General features: G+C 37.8%; 1 protein-coding gene across 2 annotated transcripts; it reads left to right on the forward strand.

Moving 5' to 3' along the window:
• Positions 1-1239: 1239 nt before the first annotated feature.
• Positions 1240-12013, forward strand: LOC139744201 (lysine-specific demethylase RSBN1L-like). Of its 2 annotated transcripts, none has more exons than XM_071654651.1 (5): positions 1240-1856; positions 6407-7424; positions 7993-8166; positions 9493-9598; positions 10269-12013. In XM_071654651.1, the coding sequence occupies exons 1-5, from the start codon at positions 1466-1468 to the stop codon at positions 10707-10709; spliced, it is 2130 nt and encodes a 709-aa protein (XP_071510752.1). In that variant the 5' UTR covers positions 1240-1465; the 3' UTR covers positions 10710-12013. The 2 variants fall into 2 exon arrangements, with proteins under 2 accessions (XP_071510752.1, XP_071510753.1); XM_071654652.1 differs by having other exon boundaries at positions 1240-1832.
• The last annotated feature ends 1161 nt before the right edge of the window (positions 12014-13174 follow it).

A 13174-nucleotide genomic window follows, 5' to 3' on the forward strand; every position in this document is an offset into this window, starting at 1 on the left:
TTTTTTTTTAATGATTTTTTTTTTTTCAAATAGGGTGCATGGGGATGAGGATGGGTATACTGCCACCATGGAGGGGCGGGGGTGTCGAAGTCAAGTAACCCCCTCCCCCCCCCCCCCCTTCTCCTCAGACTCAATGCACATGGCAACTGAGCGGGTATAATAATAATAATATAGTACATATAGGCTTATAAATGTGCTCGGCAGTCTGACTGAGCGACTATAGGCCTATCGACTCTCCAATTGAAATGTGGCTTAGTGGTACAGAAGTAGTAGAAGAAGAAGAAATAAATAGATTGAAAATATGATACAAATGGCGGATCTAAGATAAAATGAGCTCCCACCTCAAACCATTAATTGTACTTTGATACCGGGTACTGAATGGACAACGAAAGTCAGAGGAAATAATGTCGTCCTCTATTAAGGCAAACGTAAAAGTAAAGAATCCTTCTAGTTACATTCTTTTCTAACCAAAATGAACAATTTAAAATTACGACCGAATTTGAAGTACAGGACATACACCAGCAGTGCATTTACCATGTTATCGTATCCTTGGGAGTGCAGAAGATGCGGTATCCATGGAAATGTGACTGGGACGAAGCTTGCGGTGAGTACGACCGCTGTACCGTGTGTAAATGTGGGTGAAAATTTTACTGATTTTACAGCGGAAGACATTAAATTCATAATAATCAATATTACAATCACATCAACTTGCCAAATGACTTATAATTGTCTGATGATTTTGTGATGAGGTAAATTCAGTTTAATGGATATTTTCTCGTTATACTGAGAAAATACAAAGATAATTCAAGTTATACACTTGCTTCGATTTTCTAGCATGCTGAAAGAGCACTTGGGCTTATACAGAGTATTGGTGTTGGATGTCAATGATTGTATACAACTAATATCTTGCGGAGATCACACATGCGAAAAAAACAAACAAATTTGGTACGCGCATAGAGTCGATATACTGTACATTGTACTAGTATATTTTGTGCGTACGCGTGTACTACTAAGTACCGTCGTATGACGCGGCGTGATGAATTTGCTGGAGTACTAGTACGGAGCGATGCATGGATGACGCGATGCACACTTCAATCACCCAATGCATACTTATTCGAGGAACTGAGAGAAGTGAGGAAATTTGCGTACGCTTTGTAGTGCACGTACATGTACATCTGCTATCCCATGCAGGTTAATGCATCGCATGCACAACGCACACATGTGAAATTGTGGCAACAAGCTAACGGAGCTGGGCTGGTATGTTTTTATGCTCGCATCGCAACGTAGTGTTATATTTTTCTCCCAATCTAGCCATCAGGGTATTACCCTACAAAGTATTTGAGCCGAAACACAGAAATCACAGAAACTATATAGAACTTTGGCTTTTCATATTTTCGTGGAAATAGAACGTGCGCTTACGAATGAGATGAAGTGACTCGTTAATGGTCGTTTTACAACTTACAACATGGCCGATTCTACTGAATTGACTGAAACAGGCTTTGTTTCAGACGTCGAAAACAAGGCACCCTGTGAGGATATCTCATCGGGTACGCCAGTATTTGTTGATGTGAAGTCAGAGAATCAACCAAATGATCAAACTGTGATCAACACTGAGTCGGGTAAGAGAAGGCGAGTGCAGCATGACTATCGGAGGCTGTCCAGCTCGGGATACACGGAGGATGTCTACCCCTATCGGCAGCGCTACTCAAGCACAAGTGACCCCGAGCTCTCTCCATCTCCAAGCCGACATAGCCAGAGGAACAGCAGGTCCTCGAGCAGAGGGGAAGAGAGAGACCTTCAATCACCAACAAGGGGAACAAGCAACATTTCAAGTAAATCATCAGGGCAATCCAGGGGTATGAAGATTAGCTGGGGCACACAATTTTATCCTCACAATTAGGTTGAAGTCATGAAGTACCAAGGCCAAGGGAGTAAAAAGGTACCGGGTCCAGGGGCAGGGCAGTAAAAGTTTAAATTTACTGACTTGAGGCCCTACTTCAACAGAATTAGGCAATCCTGAGTTTTAGGGGACTAAATTGTTTTTCGGCTTAACTTCAGCACAGACATACATATATATGGGCTAACTAAGTTTATTTGTGTGTCCATGTTTCAGCTTCTTTTGTGTTCATACTGTCTTTTCAATCAAACTTTGGCAATTAGAAATTACTTTATTGCAATGAATAACAGTTACAGTCTTATGGGTAAGCTTGGCATAGCGAGTAAACTCGGCCCCCCAGCGCGCACGTTACAACTATATCTATAAAAAATGCGCGCGCTGGGGGCCGTGTTTACCCGCTATGCCGAGTTTATCCACATAACTACGGTAGTAGTACGGTACTGGACGCATGTACTAATACGTAATATAACTATACACAGCCCTGTCGCTGTACACAAGTGTAACTTGCTGTGCAGCGACATGGCTGTGTATACAGTAGTTCGTACTAATAAAAAAATACGTACCGTATTTGTGGGTAGACTTGGCCCCTCACATCCCCATTACAAGGGGCCGAGTTTTAAAACCTACAAATATGGTACTTGTTAAATGTTTGCTCGCTAGTCTAAAATGTAGATCTATGAGTACAGTTAATCCTCTTCTGACTAAATTTATGCACTTGTAGGATTTGAAGGAATGACCGAAGCCTGGACAAGACCACTACTTCAGTATACTGACGATGGAGATGATGATGATTATGTGCACAGTGTACCTGAATGGATATGCAATGAGTGCATGTAAATTTACATGTAGATCTATGTCTGTCATCGCATCATGCACATTCTCCTGTAATATACTGACAACTGATGTGATGACTCTGTCCAGGGCATGCTGGCATCTGTAATGTTCCTGGACTTTTGGATGAAGGAGGCAATTTCCCTTCGACAGATTGTTATTTAAGTTTTTTCTCTCTCTTTCCCCCTCTAATGTTGCTCTGACTGAGTAAAAGCAAAAGAAGGAGAAAACAGAGAACAAGTGAGGGCCTACTCAGAGGAAATCGCTGCTTTCGTCTCATAGTGCAGGAGCATTTACAGAAGACACCAGCGTAGATCAATGTTAACATACATGTCAATTCATCACAGTGGCTGGCTAATTTATGAAGAACGTGTGTATTACGGCTAGCTTAGAATATGTGAGGAGGAGTGAGCAACTAAAGTACTAGTGAATTTGAAATATGCAACTTCTGCATGTGTCCAGTCCAGTGATGCATGTATTTAATGTCATTGATTGCATTAATTGTCAAAGGTGATGTGTAATGACATAATTTAGAAGCTGCAACATATGACAGTACTTACCATTCTGTGACCTAAGATATCAGTGTCATTGTAAGGTCTTACCTGTGCCCAACCTTAATTTTGAGTCGCCTAAAATAATTCTTTGTGGTTTATTTATCATATTGTACAATGTAATATCCCTTCCCTCAGGGGGAAGGGGGAGGGGGCTGGGGAAATGTACATGTAACTCTTCAGAATACTACTGTGTAAGTGTTAACAGCAACAATATTTTTTTCGTGCTAGTGCCATTCATTTCGGGGAGGGGGGATGAGTACATGTATGAATGATTATAGTGGTGTGAACAGCTACATGTAGAGCACATCTGTAAGTCTATTGGGTGTCACTGTAAAAGTGGATGAGGTATGAATTTTCATCAATTTGTCTCCCTCTACAAATGAAATTTGTAAGATCACAACTGGGCAAGTCCAAGATAAGGTCCCCTCAGAAGGCAAAATTTCATCTTTGCTCAATATTGACATATTTGGTATCATTTTGAAGCTTATGAGTTGAAGTTTTGATTTCCATGGAGGAAAAAATGATATTATGTAAATTTATGCAAATTTCAAGGGCTTCATTTGCATAAATGTAAAACACAGCGTTACGTATGGGACATTTATAAAAATTCATATTTATTCAAAGGAAAGCAAATGATATTTGATTAATATGTGGACATAAGAAGTTCATCAAATAGTTTAACTTGGTATGAAAATTTAGGGATTATGCAAATGATTATGCAAATTAGCTCGTGTCCTATCATGAGATGTCCCATACGTAACAAAATGAGGTCATTTTTTTAGGTTTTTTCTGAAATTGCTAAGGTTATTTGAATGCCCTTTTGGAAAGTTCTAATTTATTGTTTAGAGAAATTAAATACCATAGAAAAAAGAAAAAAACAGTAAAAGAAATATTCTTTATTAGGCATTGAAATAATGTTACGTATGGGACAAATGCGTTACGTATGGGACATCCTCATATATATTGCATGTGAATGCATGCAGCTAGCTGGGAAGGTCTCTCAGTGCACAAATGGTCAATCATCCTGGAGAAAGCATCCCAACTTGAAACAATACATGTACTTGACTGAACAATTTTCAGAAAGGGGGAAGGGAAGATGGCAAAATACACAATGAAAATCAGCATTAAAGGGATGGTATAGTTTTTGTAGAAATGGGGATTCAGTTTTCAACATTTTATGAGATGACTGGAAACCAACAATATGAATTACTAAAAAGCATACAATTCTAAGACTAGAGGAATTCAAAGTTAATTTGATGGAGATCCAATTTGAAATGGTTGTGATATAAAAAAAAAATAAAGTAAAATTATTATTTTTTTATTGCAAGTGATACACAAATTGTCCTTATTCAGTTTTCAATAGTAGCCACAACAAAATTCATGGGTATACATACTGAGGTGTGACTCAAATCAATGACCTGACTGCTAGACAGACATCATACATCTACTTGATTACTGGAATTCCACGCAGCAGGTATTGCTTATCTATCAAGATTAATATTTCTTGTGTCAAGTTGTTTTTTATTGAAACTAAATGGCAAACTGCCCTTCATCAATGGAAGTAAACACTTTAAAATATTCATTTTTTTAGTAGTAACTATCCTGATTAAAATAGGGCATACATACTCAGGTTGGTCATAAATAATATAGAATATGATTGAGTATGATTATGATGGTAAATATTTGGGGGATGTTGTTCCCTTGACAATCTGGATCAGTATTTGAGTAATTTCAACTGATTCCACCTCAATAATTAAATGCAAAAATTTGGTTATGGGTATTTTGCAAAATTATTTTGCAAAATACCCATAAACATGGTTCTCCACACATTGAACGAATGGGGGACAAAGGGCATGCATACTCAGGTTGGTCATAAAATATGAAAATATGATTGAATATGACTATGATGATGAATATTTGGGGAATATTGTTTCCTTGACAATCTGGATCAGTATTTGAGTAGTTTCAACTGATTTTACTTCAATAATTATGCAAAATACCCATAAACATGGTTCTCCACACACTAAATGAATGGGGGACAAAGTGTCCCATACGTAACTGTCCCATACGTAACGCGTCATGTCTCTCTTTAATTAGAACCTGTAATTAGAGCTTTTTGCCTAATGACATGAAACTTACCTGTAATAATCTTGAGTGTTGTGACTTTCATCACAGTGAGTTACAAGTTGTAGAATGAAATACTTTCAGAGAGTTTTGAGGTTGAAAAAAATGTAAAAAAAACCAAAAATTTTCTGGTCCCATACGTAATGGCACATATTTTCTCTTCTAGAATATAATTGTCAAGGTCATTTTTCGCAATTTTTTACATGATTATACTTCTCCTAGATATCAATCACCATGATAAAGTTCAATATGATCAAAGGCCATTAACACTATTTTTCAGGTCATAAAAGTCTCTGAATGTCCCATACGTAACGTGCGTGTTATCTTGGACTTGCCCAACTGCTAATCTGTAATTTAACAAACATGTCAGAAATCAAGGAACCATGGGACTCAAACCTGTCATCTACTGCTTTCAAGGCAGCGACACTACCACTGGGCTATCCCTGGTTGCTGGCAGTGACACAATGAACTTGGAACAAATACCCAAGCTCCGAAATTCCAACATGGAGCTTGGGTATTTGTTCCAAGTTCATCATTTTCTGTATGGGTGTAACATTTGAATATGATTTTCAGTTACTTTTAACATGACAACTGTCATTCAGCTTGTTGGATCCAAATGTACATGATCTAAATGGAAGGACTACAAGTAGCTGGTTGATGCTCTGTCTGACATGTAGTCATGATACGTATGATGAGAGGGAGGACTGTAGTTCTGCAAAAAGCCAAAATAAATCCCTACATTGTACAGAAAGATACTTAAAAGGAAAGAAGAGCTGAAGGAATTTTTGGACTACTAATTGATCAGTGGGACTTCAGTTTAATAGGAACTGGTAGGAATACCCAAATGTTACTGCAAGATGGTTACACAGCATGTTAAAGATGTACATTTGTTCATACTGATGGAAATCATTGTCTGTGTTGTACATCCAATCATATTGGCTTTGATTTTTTTTTTGTTTTTGTTTTTACTTAACCAGCTTTTTTTCATGATATATTTCAGATGAAATGAAGCCAGTGATATCCCCAGGGGTTTCTGCCACACCATCACCAGCAAGGATTGTGAAGAAGGATGGCTTGTGTGAGCTGAAACTTCACATCAAAAAATCTGATATCGTCGCCCGCAAACCCAAGAAGCACAAGCATCGGCACCACCATGGTCACCACCACCATCAGCACCATCAGCGGGAGGAACGATCCATGCAGGACTACCCACCCGACAGTTGCCGTGTGGGCACTTCGCCACAACCTTCCCAGTCCCCATCTCCCTCGCCATCACCCATTGACAAGCAATCCAAATCCAGTGCCGAAATGCCTTCACCAGCAAAGCCTGAAATTCCAGGAGATTCCCATGCTGCACAGCCCTTTTTTGACAGAGACTTTGTGGTAAAATCATGCCAAGAAGAGCCAGAACCGAGGCATATTGACTTTACAAAGTACATTCACGTGGAAAGGCAACCAAATGGCGGTGCCTCTGTCATTCATGTGTACAGCCAGGAGATCGCTCATTTGAGTGCTGAACACATGCAGCAATTTGTTGAGAAGTACTTTCAACTTGTTTTTAATGAGACATCGGAAGGGGTGTGTGAGCATGTCATGGGTATTGTTCACGACTCTGCAACTTACTTACCAGACTTCCTGGAGTACTTCTGTGTAAACCATCCAAACACGGTGGTGAAAAGGGAGCTGCTTGGCAAGTCTGACATCATTTCTACTACCATGCCCGAGTTTGCCTCAGAAGTGGAGAAGACTTACTGCAACGGAACTTACCGTTCAGGCCCACTGTTGCAGATGAGTTTAGTTGGAACAGTCAATGAAGAAGTGGGAGACTATTTTGAGGATTGCTTGCGTTTACTGGAGGAAAATCTGTTCTTGAAGCATTCCATGCCCTGGGGTCCTCTTTCCTCAGTGAAAATGGAGTCCCGGAGTGAGAGTAATGACGGCCCCATCTTATGGGTCCGCCCTGGTGAGCAACTTGTTCCTCCAGCCGATTTGCCCAAGTCCCCTATGAAGAAGAGGAGGTTAGTCTTGTTCAAAGAAAAATATTCTTATACTGTAAATGAGTGTCGATCAGTTGCAGTCAGCCTTTAGTAATGTGTGAGCTTACATTCTTCCCAACAGATGGAATTGATTTGGCATAGAAATGTTGAAGATTATGAATATGGGACACTTGGAAAGTCTTGTTTCAGAATCAGTTTGTAAAGTCAACCTATGTGTACTGTATGTCAGTAGGTACTGCCTTGATTATCTATTTGAAGTTGGAAACCTTACCAAGATATTGCTCATTAAAGACATATTTGTATTAATTTTTCCTCTAGCATGGAAGTGTGATGAGCAAGAGTACATATATTAGCCAAGACAGGTGTAGAAATTGAATTCTGTGTGCATCTGAACTTGTGTTTAAACATTCCACTTGCTGTTACAAAATATAGTAAATGTTTCTATCAAATTTTGTCTAGTTTGGGCATACATGTGTCATACTGTGCTGGGCATCATGTTGAAATATGTCATTGTTTAGGTTAATATTTTGTTCTATACAAACAAGTAAAGAAAATAAATGTTTGGTAACTCTTTTTGCATTGTGATTAGAACTGGAGTAAATGAGCTGAAGAACTTGCAGTATCTTCCCCGTGTGTCAGAACCCCGTGAAATTCTGGTGGAGGATCGGACAAGATGCCATGCTGACCATGTTGGACAGGGATTTGAAAGGATGACAACGGCTGCTGTAGGCATACTGAAAGCAGTGCATGTCAATGACCATGGGTAAGTCTAGCCATGTTAGATAGATTCCAGTAGCAGTGGCGGATCTAGGCAAGGGTGCACCGGGCGCATACCCCCCTTTGATTTTCGTTAAAACAAAAAAGAAAAAGAAAAATGGGGGGGGGGGCGTACGCCCCCTTTAATTTTTGTAAAGGCTCCCCCCCCCCCCCCCCCCCCCCCCCTTTACAGAATTGCCAGATCTGCCCCTGAGTAGGTATGGTGTGTCACTTTAGAACAGCAAGGGGAAAAAATGTAATTTTGATTATTTGAATTGTGTGTGTCTGTTTATTGTATGGCCATTATCTTTGGGATTCAGGGGATCCTACATGTAGTTTCCTGATTTAAAACAAAACTACACTCTATCTTCAAGTAAAACAGAAAAGTTAAAGTTTTTTGACAATTAGGTAAGAAACTAAAGCAGTCATTGAATTCTAAAATTGTTCATATTGTACGAAACAGCGATGTCTGTCACCATCACATCAAGATGAAGCTGTAATGACATCAACTTACAATTGTGTTTATTTGAAACTGATGATATAAATTTTAGTCAGTAACTTAAACCACTGTATCTAGCCCCATTTTTAAGTCATTGCCTAGTCTGCTGTTGTACACTGCTTGAATAATTTTGTAGAAAAGACAAAATTGATTGATTTCATACATTTTAAAGAAAGAGGTATTTTAAGAAGATTTTGTGTGCATGTCAGTAGAAGTGTTTAGAGGAGGTTACAATGTACATGATCACATTATGTAATATGAGTTTATTAATTTATTAAAGTCCCTGCTTCATAAGTGTATTGCACTATCAAATTCTTTACACAACTTTCTTATTTTTGTAAGGTTGTAATGAAACTTTCATCATTTTGTTTGTGCCATTGTGCTCTTGTATAAAGTAGAGTTAGTATGACCATGAATGGGTTTTACAGTAGTCTTGAAAGTGAAACAGTCTTAGTGCCCTCATTACAGATTTTACTGATAAACTTGTTTAGAGGCAGACATACTGTAAAAGGACATGATAATTAGTGTGTGTTATGATTTTGCGAACAATCAACAAGGCTTAGGCTAACCATCTCAACATTGCAAAGTTAGACATTGAGTGTAAGAGGTATGTGAAACATGCGTTAATTATGTGTAATGTATATGCTTTCCTTTAATAGTAATAATAATGATGATGATAATAATGACAATAACAGTAATGATAATAATAATAATAATAATAATAATAATAATAATAATAATAATAATAATGACAATAATAATAATAATAATAATAATAATAATAATAATAATAATAATGATAATAAAAAAATACATTCTTAAAACATCTTTCAGGGGACCAAACCGTGATGTGAAGGATGTCATTGCCTTTCATTCTGGTAACTTCATTGACGTGGTGGAAGCAATGCAGCTTGATCTACATGAACCACCAGTATCTCAGGTTTGATTGTCTCCACACTTCACTATCAGTCCAGTATTTCATAGACTGATCCATTCTTGTATTATGGCAGAAAAGCTTAAGATTTGCACACTATAGTTTTTTAAAGATAGTCATATAGAATGTCTAATCTTGTGTCATGCTTTGTGTTTGCTGAAGACAAATGTCGTCCCAGTTCTTGTAGGGAATTTTAAAAGATTGTTAACAGTCCTAAAAAATGCACACAAAAAGAAAGAATCTGTATTATTTTTGTTGTTTCAATGTCCGGCTGATGACAGAAAAAATTGTTTCACAAACATCTGCGCATCCCCAAACTTCTGTGCTATTGAAATGCAACTTGTTACATGCTGATTTTTTAGATCACTAGTACATTGCAGTGCTCTACATAAATGTTGAATTCAAGGTAACACTTACATTTTATAACTGTTACACATCTCCATATTAGAGGCCATTTTATTTGTGAATACTGTATTCATGAATGCAAAAAAAAGAGAGAAAATATAGATAATTAGAAGATATTAGATGAAGTAATGATAATCATGTGCTGTACAATGTGTTTGTGTTCTTGAATTTGTGTTGTGAGGAAAACTTATTAAATGATGACTAGGATGCAGAATAGGAAGGTTTTTGTCCTTCAAATATGTATAAAATATATTGGTTAATAATTTTGCAGTGCGTTCAGTGGGTAGAAGATGCAAAGCTCAATCAGCTCAGAAGGCAAGGGATCCGCTATGCTCGTATCCGTCTCCGTGACAACGACATCTACTTCATTCCTCGCAACGTGGTCCACCAGTTTAAGACCATCTCAGCGTGCATCAGCATCGCGTGGCATGTGAGACTGAAGAACTACTACCCTACGACCCAGTCAACGGAAGGCTCGGAGAGTGCCGATGAAAGCGAAAAGATGCAGCCCGATGAGAGTGAGCCGGCCGATGTTGAAATGAAGGAGATGAAGGATGTTGAGATGAAACCGGACGTGGATCCAAACTCAGAGGCTGTTGAGATGGAGGTTGATGCCAAGAAAGGTACTACAGAGACTTCCACGATGGACTCTTCAAACTCTGCTCCAGACCAGGTCAGGAGAGTGGAGGGTAGTGGTGGTGTTGTGCAGTAGCAGAGGTAGTGTGTACCTTTAATAATTCAATTATTTATTTGCTCACGTACACGTTGAGGTATCTCAGGTATGGCAGGACCATTGGTATTCAACTCTGAATGCGATTTTATTTATCAACAATTTGTAAAACCCTCCCACGTGTTGAAGAGCAGTTTTCTAATATTCAATGCCTCCCATTTTATCATGTTTTTTGAAGTCTTTGAAGTGAAATGGTATTTATCAAAAGATACTGGCATTTATGGAATGCCTGCCAAAACTTAGTTTGTTTGATAGTGCTCCTCAAAATGTTGTCTCTGTGTGTTGCTGCCCTTTTATTTTTTCAGCATTATTTTTGCGAGTAGTCACAAAACAATGTTATGTTTTAAGTGAATACAAGTGATGATGTTATGTTTTTTGTGAGATTCATCAAGGAGATTCATCAAACATTTTAGGGAAAATAATTATCTTTAGCTGAGTACATGAGCGATTCACCCATATATATTCAATATTCAAATCATCATCCCCTCTGCAATCGTCACATCGGTTTCTGTTGTGAGAGAAAGAACTGTTAAAGACTCGATGCTCTTGTAATCGTGATGTTATTTTTGTCTTGAAATTTTGTATTTGAGAAAGGCGTTAAAAGAGACCAAGAATGTGGGATGGGTGTAATGTGATTCTTTTCTAATGGTGGTAGACAAAGAACCACTCATGTGAAGACCATTGACAAATGCGTATCTTGGTAATACATGTATGATATCAAAGTCAATTTAAGGACATAATTCAAGGCAGAGAATACCCACTTACTCAGATATTTGTATTCTTCAAAAAAGTCCATGTTTACAAAGTGTATTTTCTCTGTGTCTCTGGCATATTTTGAGATTTACTATTCAAGCTTAGTGTATGATAAGAGTACATGTATAAAGTATTGTGCACTGCATAATTTTATGCTATGTTAAACAGACGGAAATCATTATTATCTTGAAGGCAAATAGATGTTTGGAAGATGAAAAACAAAATCACACATGATAGGATGAAGAGTAGGAAAGAAAAGATGATACAGCTGTATTGTATTAACATCCCAGCAATACAACTTGTATATCTCTCAGATGTTGAATATTGTGTAGCAGATGTGACGTCCATGATTATCTAAGTCCTGTTATAAGAGGCATGAATTTCTTGAGAGTATGTCTGTGCTCTTCTCTTGTAATTAGAATGCTAGTGCACAAGATCTAATCAAACCTGGTTCCATATATTGGTGCCACATCTGAAATCTGGTTTGATATGGCAGTAGTTTTCATTCTTTCAGTATGCATTCTGTCAAAAAAGGTGATATTTTCATTATTGTGCTATGAAATTTCTTCTAACTTGTATAATATGCTCTCTAATTACTTGTACGTAATAATCAATATACATGTCAGGTCATGCTATCTCTATAATTATTTTTAGACAGTTTCATATGTCCAGAGTTAATGAAAGAATTTCAGTATATGTTTGAAATACAATGATCTTGTGATATACCAATCAATCCATGCTAGAGCAATAGCAGATGTCTGTGCTGCTAAAAGCTAGAATGAAAACATACTTTCGTCTTCCTGGTATTGAGGTGTGTTTGATGGGAGACAGTTGCTCTGTATTTTCATGAATTAGTAGATTTGTATGTGATCTAAAGCAGCTGCCCTTGCGTACCAAGACATCCTATTTCACTTCTGACTTCAGAGAGATGCTCCAGTTAATTTTGCACTGTTGCGAATTGCTAGAAAAGAGTTTGACAAGCATGAACACCCGTGGGTGCAAGTCTATGCAGCCTGTATGTCTAGATGGGTGTTGAGATGCAATCCTTCTTGCTAGAAAATAAAAGGTAGAGGTTGGGTTAAGATCATTTGTCATGAAACTGAACAATTGATTGCTGAAGATCCCTCTGAGGAATGCTTGAATACATGTTGGTTAAATGCATTGCATTTTGTCTATAATTTTTTTTTTTTTTTTTTTTTTTGGCTAAAAAAAACGCCCAGAAGTGAACATTTTGAGCATGTTACAAACAGGATTATTACTTTCTTGAAGGTGAATTGAGACATGTGAATAACTAGGTGGAGACCCAAAGAAAGCAATGTTATTTAAGGTACATGTACTCAAACCTTTTTCTCCCTCTCTCTCATTATTCCTTGTTTACAAGTTCACTGAACTAGATTTGATGGGATATGAGTGAAGGAAACAACTGAAGGATAGAGATAGCATAAATGTTTGTGCATAGCTTATATTATACAAATATTTATTTCTTCGAGGGGCACGGTTAAAACTATCTTACCCCGAGGTGATCTCTCAACAGTGCTATGCCCTTCAGCTACATCTCAGAGCATAACAGTGTTGAGAAATCGCAGAGGGCAGATAAATTGCAGTTTTACACTGTAGCTATGACATGAAAAGATGCAGTAGACATTTGTTTTAATATTCTGCATTCCACTTAATTTGCTAACTTTAAGCATTGA

Source organism: Diadema antillarum, unplaced genomic scaffold (genome assembly GCF_040938485.1).
Source record: "Diadema antillarum isolate AM-2024a unplaced genomic scaffold, OU_Dant_1.0 seq00001146_RagTag, whole genome shotgun sequence".
In the NCBI taxonomy this organism is placed as follows: domain Eukaryota; kingdom Metazoa; phylum Echinodermata; class Echinoidea; order Diadematoida; family Diadematidae; genus Diadema; species Diadema antillarum.

Bases quoted from the DNA above. Each gene is read 5' to 3' on its own strand.
- LOC139744201 (XM_071654651.1), top strand. From the start codon at position 1,466: ATGGCCGATTCTACTGAATTGACTGAAACAGGCTTTGTTTCAGACGTC. The intron at 8,167-9,492 runs GTAAGTCTAGCC...AACATCTTTCAG, and splicing joins GTGCATGTCAATGACCATGG to GGGACCAAACCGTGATGTGA. The intron at 9,599-10,268 runs GTTTGATTGTCT...ATAATTTTGCAG, and splicing joins ATGAACCACCAGTATCTCAG to TGCGTTCAGTGGGTAGAAGA.